We start from the raw sequence: 15,721 nt of genomic DNA on the forward strand, positions 1-15,721 counted from the left end.
GTCACTCAGTCTTCAAAACCGCAACAGTTTTCTACAGTTAACCTTATTTGTTTGTTTGTTTATAATGTTAGTCACTGGTCAAATGCAGTGCACAGACTTACATTAATGGACAAAGTCAACAATTAGCCGTCAAAATTTGTGAAATTAAAGGTATGACATATTTTAAAAAGCAGAATAATCTTGCTTATCACTTAGTGCTACTGTCACGTGTACTAGGCTAATTGGCGTTTACAGACGATTATCGATTGTGTTGCAACGGTGCAGTTTTCGGTTACTTTAAAATGTATTTTTACATATCTTTTCTCACATAGTTTATTTATTTAATGGTTTCGTGCTGGATTGATTAAGTCACGATGGCTAACGCAGAACATGCGGAGATGAAGTCTTCACTATGCGAAGAAACGGAGTCATCCCAGTCTCAGACAGAATTAGATACGAACACACAGACTCTTGAAGGTAATGAAAGGAAAAGTTAATTATTCTCAAAACCTAGCACACTGATGCACATAATATTGCTCTTGTTTACAGAAGCCAATGCAATGGCGCCCTCGTTCGGCGACGAGAGGTGTTTCTCAGTTGAAGGTGCAGAAGGCACAGAAATTCAGGATAAGAGAATAATGGATGAAAAAATCTCTCCCATTGAAAGGCAACTTGAGTACTTGCTGAACAAGGCGGATGAGTTTCAAACACACCTTTTATGGAGGTGATTTTAAGATATAGGAAAAAACATTTAGATTTTTTTTTGGTCATTTTGTTAACAGTCAAATCTTTTTTTTATGTTTTAGCCGAGAGTGCCTCCAGAATTATGGGTTTGCCCATGTTGTCCCCATGTTTTTGCAAACTTGTCAGCCGTACTTCACTTACCTGGAGTCCACTGCCAGAAACTCCAACCCCTTCCGTCCACCTCTGTCCACATATATACGCACACAAGTGAGAAGCTGATTTAATCTGCACATCTTGTGCCACAAACTGCAGGAATCCACATACTTTCTGAATTTGTATCCCATCACAGCTTTTGCAGTTTTCTCAGCAACTGTGTTCTCGTCTGGAACAGCTGGTGTTGCTGTACGCCTCCTTCAGTTTCTTCTCACTAGAGGAAACTGATCCACTGAGGTACAAACCAATTATAAATCACAGACAAAACTTAGGCAGATATATAAATGAAGGTGAGGATTCAGAAGAAACTGATCCTTTATTAGCACAAAAGGAAGGCCTTATTTTAGTATGACTAGGATTCCACATAAGGATATTTCTATTACTATTATTGTTTCATTCATTGCAAAGTTTTACCATGCATCTTTTTTTTTTTTTTTTTTACAGTATCTCACACTTCTATATTGGCCAGTGTCAAATAGACATCATGAAGCTGTCAATCTTCCGGTACTGTTGCCCTACTCCTTTTCTTGCGTCAGCCAGTACAGGTCTATACAAACGTATGCGCTGGAATGTGGAGCGACAGATAGAGGGAGAAGGAGAAGGACAGACATGTGACAGTGCAGAGTTGTAAGTGAGGTTTAGTCAGACGGAATCTTTTAGTAAGGGATCCTTCGATTTCTTTGTAAGAAAAAGTGCACATTTATTTAAAATGTATTTATTATACTTAATAAATATTAGGTAATAACGCGGACCTGCATCTTGAAAAAAAGTTTCTGCTGAATTTGCACATACACAATAAGATATATATCAGTTTTAATGCATTTGTCCAAATGACACATTTTTAATGACAAAAAGGAGCATTCAAAATGTATAATGTAACTTAGTGGTTTAATAAATTTTCAGCAAAAGCAATATTAACATATGCAAAGGGAAACTAAAATGGCAGTGTAGAAATAAGAACAGCCTTACGTGTTACATTCTAGCTTATCAACACCAAGAAAATAAAAGTCTAAATGCCATTAATAAAAAATAAAAGTCTCACAGAACCTAACTTTGGCAGGGGATAATGCCATAACCTATCTTCATCTTTACATTAACCATTTCCTACCTTCACAGTTACTTCCTGTGCTGCGAGGATGTCATTGAGGCAGCAGATGATAAGGATAGAGACGGAAGGTGCGAGGCAGAAAATACAGAAACTGGGAGAGAGAGTAGAGTAGAGAGGATTTGGTCAATTGGCCGGTGGATTCAGACGTTCCCTGATCCAGACACAGAGGACATCACTGATTGGTAATGTATTTTTAACTACCTACAGTTTAATAGGAAAAGATTGTTAAACAATGATTAAATGAGTTACAGTTACTAATATTAGTATCTAACCATATATTATTGTATAATACGGTTACTACTGTACAGTTACCAATTTCCACAAGAAGTCAAAAAACATATGTAATCCTAGATAAGCATACAACCAATTGGAGATCATTTTGAGGGCAACGATTAAGCAATATGTAACTTAGAAAAAACATTTAAACCTAGATGCAAAATGTCATTCAGTGTATATGTTTTGTAGGGTGCTGTGTTCAGTTCCTTGTGGTCAGTACAAGCAGCTGTTGTGTCTGGGAAGTGAGGAGCCTTCTTCATGCACTGCAACAGACTGCCTGCTGGGGGTGCTGCTGTCCCAGGAAACAGATGGTACATTTGGCATAAAAACATAAGCCAGTGCTCACTTATGGCCTCACCCATTTTACATAGAGCATTTGGTTTATTCAAATCAGAGGAGAGTACAGATTAAAGTTAGAAATCTGTCATCGGTGAAGGTTTGCCATTTTTCAAAAGTTTTTTAGTTCATGGCTGTTGTTGGTGTTGTTGTGCCATGTTGGTTTGTTATGTGGTAAATAATTTACACTAGTAATGGAAAGCTTGTGAAATGGAGTAAAAGTTCAAGATTAAAATGTCAAACCAACTTTATTTTTCATGAAAACATTAAAATACAGTGGCTATCCAAGTAGTCCGTTACAAATCCAGAAATAAAACCCGCTGGCAGTTAAGGTCCACTGCTTACTTTTCTTCCTTTTAAAATTATAAATTACAAAAATATATACACACAGTAAAAGCTAGAATATGTACCACATGGAAGCAGTTGTATTCTTGCACAGTTGTTGGAAAACATGGTAAAGATCAATGAAAAGGACAGAGCATTATAAATAATGCTGTTGTATTCCTTCACGTTTTATTGTAAATCAGCCCAGTCAAAGCTGTTCTCAGTGCATTTGTTTTACTGCTGGTTTGTGTGTCTATACAGTAGCTTACCCTGTATGTTATTTGTATATGTGGTATGTTCAAGTTATGCAACAGTAGTTAAGCCAAAAATACAGTGAAAGTCAGAATCTACCTGGAATCCCTGTGTTCCCTGATTATTATGTAAAGTGGTTCCTTTGATATATTCTAAAAAAAAAAAGAGTTTGATTTCAATAAATGCTCCTACATTTACAGTGTCAAACACAGTACTAAACAGTCTCTAAACTACTTCACAGCACTAGACAAATAGGCAGTACAACAGTACAGTACAAATGAAATTAAAACCATAATCTCTCTTCATAATACAGTAAACAGACTTTATCACCACCCTTTAAAATAATATACATGCACCATCACATATGACAAAATGGATAATAGGGGCTCCGATAATCAAATTGTGCTTTAACATTTAACTGGGCCACGGTCAGTCAGTTTAGAGACACAGAACAATCCAGAGTAGTTAAATAATAATAATAATAATAATAATAATAATAATAATAATAATTCATGCTAGATAAGACCAGCCAATTTCTGTGACCAAAGTAGGGACAGTAAACATTTGGGAGACTATTGCGACCGTGAATGAGTGTTTATTTAGAAAAAAGTCCTTCCAGCCCTCTAAACATGGGAGTCAGCCTCAGGCACAGCAAACCAGAAAACTTCAGTTCAGTTTGCATGAGTGCTGCTTCTTGTTCCTCAAATAGATACTAATAATTCATAGTTCGGACAGGTAAAGGAGGAGGCACAGTGTTTAGAAGATTCACAGTAAAGATGATCATTTGATGTAGCTGCACAGTTTTTCCTGCATCACTAAAAATATAATTAATCATCTAATTAAAAATCCCTGTAATGCATTAATCTTGAGTGGCAACGGTTCTGGTGTCAGTGATTTTCTTTTAAATGTTACAGCAGTGCATATACTTGAGGAAAAAATATAATTCATTACTTTGTATGTCATGTCTCATGCTTCTTGAAGATAAGGTTTAGACCAACGACAGTCTTTGAACCAAATTGGTTTAAAATTGTGGATAGCTTTGCATGCTTTGGAAAATGTCTAAGTTTTCTATTTTACAGTTACTTAAAGAATTAAATATATTATTTGGAACAACTACAGTTGTCGAACCAGCAATTTTACTTCAAAATACTCTCCTTCACTCTGTAGTTTTGTCCTGCAAATCTTGAGTCAAACAGTAGAATGCACAAGCAATTCATTATTCAATTACAGCATTTTGTGCCATTGATCAATATCTGAATAAAACCGGTTTGGGTTTTTCTAATCAACATAGTGCAAGAACAAAAAATGCCTGCTTGATCTGAATTTTAAACCTGCTTTTATCTTTTTCAAAGGTCTTCTGCTCAGAGAAGAAAGGAGACCATTTTGTTTTAACTTGCTCAGTCACTGAGTTGGCATCTTGCCTGCATTGTGGGTAGAGGGCTCAATAATGACTAAGAGATAAGTATGTAGTTCAAGCAAGCCAGACATCTCCATTAAACCTCAAGGAAATGTCCTTTTGGCATGAGGGCAGGTCCGATATGGCTGATATTGCCTCTGGATGGGTGGGGAGTGGAAATGCAAGCTCACTGCACTAGAAGAACTCTCAGGAGGAAGCAACCAAACAGAGAGCAAGATGGTGATAATCCAGCAAACTGTTCTGCAGGTTCAGGTTCACACAATTTTCTACCCCAACACTTGGTGAAATAATGCAGAACAAAAATGGTTGAACCAGTCAAATCCATGACTAGACTAAATCCTCTGTAAGATTTTATAAAGAGAAGGCTCTATTATCAAATGCTACAACATGCACTTTCCTACCGGTGGACCTTCATCCACCAAGTCTTTTGAGTTCAAAAGTTCATATTTGGCAAAAGTTTCTTTCAGCTTTCATCAGTGATGTGTCTCAAGCTCTACAACGGTCCACTCGCCCTGAGCAGAGCTGCCTGGAGCCTCGGGTGAGAAGCTGCTCACAGACGTCACAGTGGCTGAAGGGGGTGTCAGAGGTGGCAGCATGTTGGGCCACAGGCTGCTTTCCAGGGGGCTGAGTGTCCCACCTGCTCCTCCAGGTAGCAGAAGAAGGGGCGAGCAACCATCACCTGCAAGCAGTAATGACTGCTTGATGAGCTGCTGGACAATGTCCACTTTCTTGCCCCAGTCAAACTCCAGATGCGGAGGTCGCTCAGGAGATCCCAAGGGAGAAGGACTGTCTTGGTCTGCTGCAGGGTCTGTCTCCTGAAGTTCTCGCTGGGGACCCTGAATAACAGACTCAGGGGAAGGTGTTGTGCATTGTGAATAAAGATCATCGGAGTAATTTTCTTCTCCAGGGCATGCAATAAAGGAGCTATTATCTTCCAATTCCTCAACCACTTGTCCCTCTTCCTCTTCGTCACTCGTTTCCACTGTTTCATAGATGGTGGTGAGACCACATGAAGGAGAGAGGACAACTGGTGTATGCACCTTGTGTTTTTGCTGCTGTTGTTGTTCAAGTTCTTGTTGCCACTGCATGATCTGCTGTCGCTGCTTTCGTTCTTGCTCTTGCTGCTTAAGTTGCAACTCAAGTAAATTTATCTTCTGTTCTTCCTCCTGCTGCTCTCTCTCATTCCTTGCTTGTTTCTCCTCTTCTTCTTGTCTTGCTTGGTCTCGATCACGTTTCTCCTGACGTTGCTGGATTTCATGAAGGTGCTGTTGGTGTTGCTCTAGACATCGGAGCTGAGTGTTTGACACCACATTTGATATTCTGGGAGGGAGGTCAGTGGGAAGCCGTGGTGGCTGGGTCACATGGGGAGCACGTGGCCGGAGACGAAGTTTGGACGACATTGTCATTTGGATAGAAAGCAAGTCATTTGGTTGTGGTGGAAAGTGGGAATTTCCTTCTGTGAATGAAGCAAAGGGTCCAAAATATGTTAAAAAGGTGGGTTAAGCAGAATGCAATAAAGCAATAAATGTTATAGACTGCAGAGTGTGGTGAAGCAGCAAAAAGCATTGTGGGAAACAAAATTTTCTAATATAAGATTAAACAATTTAGTGGAGAATTGGAATGAGAATTTAGTGGAATGAACAAAATAAATTTCACCTTGGTGACATTCTCTTAAAAATATTTTGTGAAGATATTGTGCAATAAAAGTGGCTATACCCTGTATATGCAGTAACCTCAAACTATTGTGAAGAGCAAACAAATTCAAGGAAATTAAAGCAGATGAGGTAAACAATCTCCCTTAATGTGACAAGCTGAACACATGCAAAAGTGAGCACTCACCATGCACAGTACAATACAGCATGAAGCAAACACATTTTTTACAAAAGAGAATAAGACCCATAAATAGACCCATGCATAAAAATAAAACATGCTTTACACATAATCAACCCCAGTGTACAGCATATTTTTTGGTGAGGCGAGCATGCGTAAACAGAGGAAATATTACAGAAAAGTGCATTGTGCGAAGCAAGTCCAATCTTGGGGAATTAAGAATCAACCAGCATTGGGATTTATTGAAGTCCAATTAGTCCAGGTAAATGTGTTAAACCAGGTCCTTTCGAATAGCTTCAGCTCAAATAGTTAATAATCAGTGATTAAAGCAGTTGCACCCAGTTAGTACCAAAGTGGAAGGTGTGCAAAGTCTATTCCAGAAGCAGCGGTATCAAAATATAAAGATGGAGAAAAAATAAAATAAAATAAAAAATAGGTGGACGACAAAGCACCTTGATAGAGGGTGAGATCCAGGAAGTTGATTGGGTCAGATCTTGTTTTTCCTCCTCTGGATGGAAGGGAGTTGAGAGGAAGGCGGAGTCAAAAAGGAAAGGAGGAATACAGACAGAAGGAACATACTGGCATAGAAAAAACACTCCTTCTGTTGAAAGCATCCCGTTTTCTTTCCATAATTTCTTTATAGAAGGTTAAACGTGTATTTGTGTGCAAGTGTATGTGCAAGTTTATAAATTTGGTATTGATAGGAAACTTGTATGCTACAACAAATGGTATCAAATGGTTTAAGTTAAGGTGAATAAATATATTAATCAGATACTTTATGACTTAAAAGTGTGTTCTGATGCTTTAACAAAATAAAACACCACCATTAAATAGTGTCTCAACCTTATGTAGTAGTTTTACATGCTTCTGAATATTAAATTCCTAATATTAACTCAAATGAATATACCATTGATAACTTCATTTGTAACTTGGCTACAAATGTGACCAAGTCCATTGTGTCCATTGTCCAAATTTCAAAACACAAACATCAAGAAACATACAGCGCAAAGAGAAATCATGTTAAATATCTAACCTTTATTTAACGCTAAGACATTAAGTACTCCAAATAAAGAAGACATAAAAAAGTAAGGGGTTAGCAAACCCTAAAGTGCAGAAGAGAGAAACATGTGAGGACAGGATATGGCAACAATGGAAAAGGGATGAAAGACTGGTATTTAGGTTAAGACAAAAGAATACAAAAAGCAATGAATATGCATTTGTTCAGTAAAAAATAATTGGTAAATACACAGAATGTTGAAAGTCCATTACATTGTTCATTTTTCATCAATGGTTACTTTTGTCATTTTGAAGACTCCACAAACAAATCATTTCATGCCAGTTCAGACCAACACCCATTATTAGATTTAAAAAGAATAGTTGAGAAAAACAGGTCACCTTTAGTGTAAATGGTAGTAGCTATTGCACATACAGGTTCTAAGCCATATACTTCATTTTAATAGCTGTATCATATTGTGAATGTGGCACTGCTGAATGAGTGTTTTCTTAACTGGTTAAAAAGACATAATTAACAGGGAAACCCCAAGCTAGACAAAACCCTTATAATAGAGATGACATCAACAAGGTACACTGGAAAGTGTATTTTAAAGCACTCTATACGTTACCTGCCAGGGGACTATCAGTCTTTTCGCATATAGTGGAGTAGTAGGGATGCTGAGAGTCAAGCTCTTGTTCTTCTTCTTGGTGCTGTCGGGACGAAGGATCCATCAAGCCAGACTCTAAGGGTACGGCTCTCGCTGAATCAGGCTGAAGCAGCTCACTGGACTCTCCACACAGCATGTACTGCTGCTCTGGGTGAGACTGGAACTCTCCATGTTGGCTTTTAATAGGGTCAATCTTTTCCTCAGATGCAGTAGTGGGTAGCATGGTCAACTCTTTAAGAAGAGATAGATCCTTGGCCTCATCTGGAAGCTGCTCTTCATTTTCTAGAGAAAAGATGCCAGGACTCTTGCTGCAACTTTCGGCAGATGACTGGGCATTGGAGTTTGAGGTCATGTAGTCAAAGCCATAGGATGCAGCAGAAGTGGCAGACTGAGGGGTCTCACTACCACCACCACCATTTTCCCCACTCATTTCTTCACATTCCTCTAGAGTTGACAAGTTGCGGCCTGCAGGTGCTGTTCCATAGGCATTCACAGTGCCAGACAACTCAGCTTGAGGGTCACTTATCTGCATTTCACCTTCTGTGTCACTTGCCTCATCCTCAGTAGCTGATGAAGGAGATGATAGAGCAGTTGCTGGACCACCTAGTACGTCATCAGCCGGCAGAGTTTCAGTTTCCTCTTCCTTCTTACCACATTCAAGGTGGATACCTAGATCCTGCATGATATCCGGCAAGACAGTTGGGGCAGGGTTTACTGGTTCTTCCTGGAGCTCCACTTTAGAATGGGTTTCATTAGTTGCCGATAAGTTGTCGTCTTTCACCTCTTCTGGTAAACTTATGTCTCTGTTACTGTCAGATGCTAGGTCAGGGTCACTGGAAGTATCAGGCTGGAACATGCAGGTTTGAGAGTGTGTCAAGCCTGGTTTGGGGCTAACATTCCCCTCTGCAGCAGATATTGGGGCTTGTTGAGGTGTGCAAGGTGGAGGCTCCAATAGCTTTGATGGAGAGCCCCTTTCAGTGCTAACATCAAGACTTGCTTGAGCAGGTGTCTGTGTTGGGGTTTCTGGGTCTGCTTGCCAACATTCAGAAGAAGGACTTGAAAGAAGTGTATAGGCAGGTTGCGGTGGCTGGGCCCAGACATCAGCAAAGCAACTAGGCTGGTTCCACTGGGATGCTGGGGGAGCAGAAGGAACCATAGGAGGAGGCTGGATTCGGTTTAAGTTGTCTAATCTATAGTCTTCGGTCAAGTCATCCTCATCTGCATTCCCATAACTTTCAAGACCACTCTCAGTAATGCCCTCGCTTGCCATTTCTACATCTTCATCATCATCATCCTCATTGTCATGATGCTGCCTATGAGAGTCCTCTGCTCTTTCAGACCCAACCTCCATGTCACAGATTCGGTCCTCATCATCTTCGTCATCATCTTCATTAGTAAGAATATCAGAAACTTTCTCAAAGTCAGGGGACCCAACAGATGCACCTTCGCCATCAGCTCCTTTAAGGCTTGCATCCCCTAAATCATCCATGCTCTCTGTGCCCTCCAGGACGCCTGGAGCACTTAGCTCTGATGCTCCCTGCTGGCTGCAACTAACATCCTCAGAGTCAAGCTCCGAGAGCAAGGCCCCTGCACGCCAAACTGAGCTGGCAAGCCCGGCTGACCCAGGTCGAGACTCTTCTGTAGGCTGGGTGCCACTCATTTCTGACAGAGACACTTGTTGACTACCTTCCCTCTCTTCTTCTTCCACATCTTCATAACAGTCACTGTTAATTCGTTCATCTTTTTCAGCCACCTCCACACCAGAGGACACTATGGTAGCTGCAGCGTTATTCAATTGTGAAGCAGATAAGCTTTCCTGCTCAGTTGCTTCCTGAGCAACTGGTGCCTCTATAATAAGCTTTTCATCAACTTTTCCAGAAACCTGCTTATCCTGATCGACTACAGATGATGTCGGACAAGCCACTTCAACAGAACCAGCATCTATTAAGGCTTCTTGAGCCTCTGGCTCTGTGTTAGAAATATCCAGCACACTTTGAGAGCTGACATCAGTGACCTGCACATCTACCATTTCCTGAACATCTAAAGAAGAGGCTGGAACATCCAGAGAACTCTCTACAGTTGGAGTAGCTTCAGGCCTTGAAACAGACTCTTCCCTGGCTATGGCTGCAGCTGTTGCTACAGCTACTGTAGCTACAGCAGCTGCCAAAAGTTGCACAGGTTCTGCTGCAGGTTCTTTATCATCAGGTACTGCAGCAAGTTCTTTATCATCAGGTTTTGATGCTGGTTCATCATCATCATGTTTTGTTGCAGGTTCTTTATCATTAGGCTTTCCATTGACGGACTGTGTTGGTTTAGCAGGCTGAAGCTTCGCACTGACCATGCTACCTGGTTGTTTGTGACTGGGAGATGCTGCAATGTTTTTGCCTGATGCTGGCCGTGAGGGGTTGTTTCGTGAACTAGAAGGCACCTTACGTGTTGGTACACTTTTTTTGTCATCTGGTTTGGGTTGAGGTGCTTTGATGCTAGGTGGAGGTCGTTTGGTAGCTGCAGCAGGTTTTGGAGCCTCTGAATTTGAAGGCTTGCTGGCAGCAGATCGAGATATTGTTGAGGGAACAATTTTTTTCGCAGGTGCCATAGTGCTTGTTTTTCCAGCATCTACAAATGACAAGTAGATGTTGATAACATTATAGAATGAAAAAAAATAAATAATAATTAAGCAGTTCTTTTCCATAAATAATGTATATCCATTTTCCCATGAACAGTACGATACCTTTCCGAGCATCTGATGCTGTAATAAGGGATTTAGAAGCAGTGCGGCTTGTTCTCGGAACTGCAGAAGTAGATGTAGTTGTACCAGTAACTGTTCTTCCGGTAGATGAGGTAGCACCTGGTCGTGGGGCAGAACTTCCAGTAGCCCTAAGTGAAAACATAAGAAAAAGTTGTTGTGAGCAGCTTAGAAATGGAGTGATGTCTATTTGCGGTTTGCCATTTTATTTTAGATATTATAATTTACATATTCAAATGAGAACGTTTCAAGCTGTAGTTGCTAGTTTCATTAGAATGCCTTCCAGGATATTGTTTTTTGCTGGTAAATGCATAAAATAGGTTCATGTCAAATCAGCTTCCTGTCTTGGGTAGTAAATCTGTAGTCTGCATGTGTTCCCTAAAGCAATCTCAAACAGCACCAGAAAACTTGGCCACTGGGGCCATTCATCAACTAATGCATCTTCATCCCATTTCTCTAACCTGAGAGAAAATGACTTGGATAGGCAGGAAACCGGAAAAGGAGGGGAGAAATGGTGTGATGCAGGGATGGGTAAAGCATTTTGTAAGTGACCACATTAGGGAGAAATGGATGATAATCAATTTCTTTCAGTCTAGCCTACACTCCCTTAATGTATTTGCTTCATAGTTCCCTCTTTCATGTTCTCATAGGGGTGAATTAGTGATGAGAAGATTGCTTGCATCATCTTGCATGCCTTGGTAACTTGCAATTTAATAAATGCTTTTAGTCTTGCAGCCTTGCAGTTTACAAATTGCACTTAACTAGATGACTGACAATCATATATGCCCTAACCGGACCTTACACTCAAATAGGATGTGATGAAGTTCTCGCAAACAGCCTGCTTTATTTGTACAAGGGCACAAAAGGGTATGCATCACAGAAACAAACAACGCTAGCGAAAATGCATTGGTCACAGTTCAGTGTCACTGTACATCCATACGCCTGTATGCTGTTAAAAGCTACTAACCTAAAAAAAACAGGCTAACATGCTAATAACGATAGAGATTACAATTCAATCCAAAATCTCTACTGGTTGACAAATTTTTACCAATTAATTGTTTCTACCACAGGGTTGTTCCTAAACATGTTACAACTGGTGTAATCAACATGACAAAGCATTTTAACAGATTCAGACAACCACGTGACTTTCTAAATACAATGATTCATCAGTTTTATTCCTCAACTAATCAATATTGTTATAGTTGTGCCACCTCTACTGTCATGACTCCTGAAAAACTTTTTCATTCCACATCACCCCATCAAGCTCTCGCTGGATCTGCTCCTTGGCTATCAATAACAGGAACTTCTGTACTTCCTCAACAGACCAAAAAACTGAAATTTTTTGGTTGTTAAAAGAAGATGCACTCTTTTAAAACGGTTGTGTTCGAGCCTTAGCTGGCTATGCTGATTTAAATCTAGCAGGCCTGTTGTGTCTTGTGTCGCAAGTTCAATGACGCAGTTAGTGACAGTTCTCTCCAGCCAATCAGTGAACAACAGAGTTTACATCACGTTTTGGTAACGGCACGGTTGGAACCTCAAACGTGGTTGTACTGGAAAAGTACCAGGTACTGTATCCAGTGGACCCCCCCACACCCCCCACACCAATACACGTACAGTGCTGTACCATGCAGTAAAAAAAAGTGCCAAATGTATACTCTACAACAGATGAGCACAATGAGATTGACCCGTGCAAGAACACCCAGTGGACTCATTTTCAACCTTCACTTCACACCTGCACTGTTGTAAACGAAGAATCTGCGTGGACACAGAAATTGGGCTGCAAGCGGATGGTATGTGTGCAGACACTTCTGATGACAAACACTCTGATAAGGACTGTGCGTGCACTGTCGTGGAATGCGAATGGCTGAGGTATACCTTAGGCTTTGGTCTTTATGATCAAAAACTTCATAAAAGTCCTTTGTAAACAAGAATCCAAGCCATCAAAACTTCAAAAGATACAAGAACTGAATGAAGCATGTTGGAATGCTCAATTCAATGCCAGTAACCATGGCACATAATATTCCAAAACATACTCCAGCTCTTTGTACAAAGAATACAGGCAATGAGCAAACTTCTCATAGTAGGGCACAATGGAGAACATGGTCAAACGGCTTGGCCCCACATACCAAGACTATAACATCTCCCCCACAGATTATTCCCAAACAACAGCCAATTGTTCGAGAATGAGAACAAAAGAACTGGAATCTCCCCTTAAAATTCTATGACCTACATAAAGTTTATTTGAACTAACTAGGACACAGATTAAACCATCTTTGGTGAAATTAAAACAAAATAAAGAGGACAACAAGAGGAAGAAGAAAATTACATTACATAGATGGAGGGCAACTAACATGACAGGAGAGCAATAAGGTATAAAATAACCATAGAGCAACTGAGGTCAACATATTGCATCTTTATCTTCATTTATGTAGCATTATGCGCATCAGAGGCACCAAAACTGAATTAAAATGATGCAGATGGAAAGTACAAACCCAGAAGTTTCCATGGAGATGCTGACCTAAGACTTTCAAAGGCTTAGGTTTTAAACCCCCAGCACCCCCCCCCACCACCACCACTACCACTACCAAATAAACAAACAAATTTTCTGATTTTCTAGGGGCTCATTATCCTCATGGACAAACAGAACAAAAATGGCCATGGCTATGATTGATATCAAGACTAACAGATAATAAAACTGTTGACCATTACGTATCTATTTTTCCAGATCCTAAACAACAACAAAATGGGTTGAGAAGTTTAAGATGACAATATAAAGGAGGTCAAAGATGTTGCTTCATTAGCAATCTCCCTTTAACACAAATGGACAGAACACTGTTCCCACCGGCACAGACATTTGCACATCAATAATTAAGTTTTAATTAAGTAATAGCCATTAGGATGAAGGTACTGTTCCAGATTAAATGCATGTCACTCAGCAGAGCCTCAGGCAGGGAATCTCCCTTATATTCCAGTTCAACATTGTTTTAAAACTTAACTGCTGCATTCACTCTAGATATTTAAGGGTGTGTGGTCCTTTTATTTGGACCTCATTAGCACCATTTCAAAATTTATAAGCTCATTCATTTTTAAGTAGCTGTCTTGTGGTATAATGTAACAGAAGCCATCTGGTTTACCAGTAATTTCGTAGCAAAGGAAAACAAATGGTGAAAGATTAACCAGCAGCTTGGTTCAAGGGAAATTAAAATGGTTGATGACATGAGAAAAATCCAAATTCAATGGAAAATAGATTTAGTAAGCATTGCACTTATCTAAGTCCCATGAAACTAAAAACTGAGTGAGGGAGATGGCTGGTTTAGCAAGAGTTGCAAACAAATAACCCTGGAAAGTAACCCTCTTTTACCTCACAATATTAACCACAAACTTTCAAAAAGTCTTCGACTACGAATGCCAATAATATCTAGGCAGCACACATACATACATAATATATATATATATATATATATATTTAATATATATATATATATATATATATTTAATATATATATATATATATATATATATATATATATATATATATATATATATATATATATATATATATATATATATATATATATATATATATATATATATATTTAATATATATATATATATATATATATATATATATATATATATATATTTAATATATATATATATATATATATATATATATATATATATATATATATATACCAGAAAGAACAAAGTAAGAGAGAAAGAGAAGGAGAGGGAGATGCTGTGATTGTTTCATGAGGAGACTTGGATGGAGCTAGTTTACATTTCCCACAGTAGGAGTGCGATTGTGTTTCTGCAGTGCAAACATTTCATTTAAAGCTGCAGTGAGAATATATATTGTGTGGGATGCAAAAAAGGAAAACCAACCCATCTAAACAGACAGATCAAATGAGTGCTCAAATTCATAACCACTATTCACTACCCATTGCTCTATTATCGGAGTTAGGCATTTCATTCCAGACTGAATTCAGAGTTTAGTGTGCACACAAACCACACCCTGTAGTCATTTTTGTCTAAAACACTACACGTCCAACAAAAGGGAGTCTAAACAGCCTTGTAAACTGACATTACCACATAAATACATAGAATTAAGCACACATTTATAACGTAATCATCACATAAGACCAGTCATATCCACATTAACTGGTTGGCTGCATTTACAATACATACAATTGAGGAGCATGAATATATAATCATCTGCAACAAACAGTTTAACTCTTTGTGAAACTAGTCTCCAACACTTTTTTGGACAATGACTTCTAGTTGTTTATGATAACTAGATATAATTTAAATTTTCTTTAAATTATAAATATTAGCATTCACACTCACAAAGTGATATTTCTAACTGATAAGATTTTAGATCCGAGCAACCTTTCTACAGCATTTTACCAAATTTACAATTTTGTTTTTCATAAAGATTAAATAGTATTATTAAATCAGCTGGGGAAGGAAGTCACATTTGTAAAGAGATGGGAAAGAAATAAAACTTATCAATCCTAATCATTATCAGAATCACATGACTAAAATCTCAAAAGTAAAACTTTGTGAGATATAGATATAAAGTGAGATATATGAAAGGAACAAAAGACTAAAGATGTAATTGGTAACCCAGCTAGCTTGGATCATAAAATCCATTTAAGTCAAGTGAAGATACCAATTATCATTCCCAGGGAGTAGAATCAACAAAAAGAGCACTGTTGAGCCTACACTCTGGTAAAGCCTAATCCAAGCAGTCTTTCAGGGAGCCTGGCTCACACTGTGACAGAAACCACCAGACAACCCACAGACCATTCACTACAAAAAGCATGCAGTCATTGATATTTGTATGGCATATCTACTAAACGGTGTGCAGAACACGAAGCACTTCTCAGATGTTA

At 39.0% G+C, this 15,721-nt stretch overlaps 2 protein-coding genes across 5 annotated transcripts in view; one reads left to right on the top strand and one right to left on the bottom strand.

Moving 5' to 3' along the window:
- Positions 1-3,337, top strand: cunh19orf67 (chromosome unknown C19orf67 homolog). Of its 3 annotated transcripts, none has more exons than XM_026263177.1 (8): positions 1-150; positions 312-456; positions 529-703; positions 786-930; positions 1,013-1,113; positions 1,321-1,503; positions 1,993-2,166; positions 2,450-3,337. In XM_026263177.1, the coding sequence occupies exons 2-8, from the start codon at positions 354-356 to the stop codon at positions 2,592-2,594; spliced, it is 1,026 nt and encodes a 341-aa protein (XP_026118962.1). In that variant the 5' UTR covers positions 1-150; positions 312-353; the 3' UTR covers positions 2,595-3,337. The 3 variants fall into 3 exon arrangements, with proteins under 3 accessions (XP_026118962.1, XP_026118964.1, XP_026118963.1); XM_026263179.1 differs by having other exon boundaries at positions 532-703; XM_026263178.1 differs by having other exon boundaries at positions 349-456.
- LOC113098193 (mucin-19-like) overlaps positions 2,826-15,721 on the bottom strand; it is a 27,344-nt gene continuing 14,448 nt past the window's right edge. Inside the window, exons 4-7 of one of the 2 annotated variants that reach the window (XM_026263176.1) lie at positions 10,812-10,957; positions 8,042-10,696; positions 6,872-6,927; positions 5,846-6,045 (exon numbers count right to left, since the gene is read on the bottom strand). In XM_026263176.1, coding sequence (XP_026118961.1) covers positions 5,992-6,045; positions 6,872-6,927; positions 8,042-10,696; positions 10,812-10,957 — 2,911 coding nt within the window. In that variant the 3' untranslated portion in view covers positions 5,846-5,991. Of the gene's footprint in view, positions 6,046-6,871; positions 6,928-8,041; positions 10,697-10,811; positions 10,958-15,721 lie in introns of both variants that reach the window. The other variant, XM_026263175.1, reaches the window with a different exon arrangement.

Source organism: Carassius auratus, unplaced genomic scaffold, assembly GCF_003368295.1.
Source record: "Carassius auratus strain Wakin unplaced genomic scaffold, ASM336829v1 scaf_tig00216437, whole genome shotgun sequence".
Classification (NCBI taxonomy): domain Eukaryota; kingdom Metazoa; phylum Chordata; class Actinopteri; order Cypriniformes; family Cyprinidae; genus Carassius; species Carassius auratus.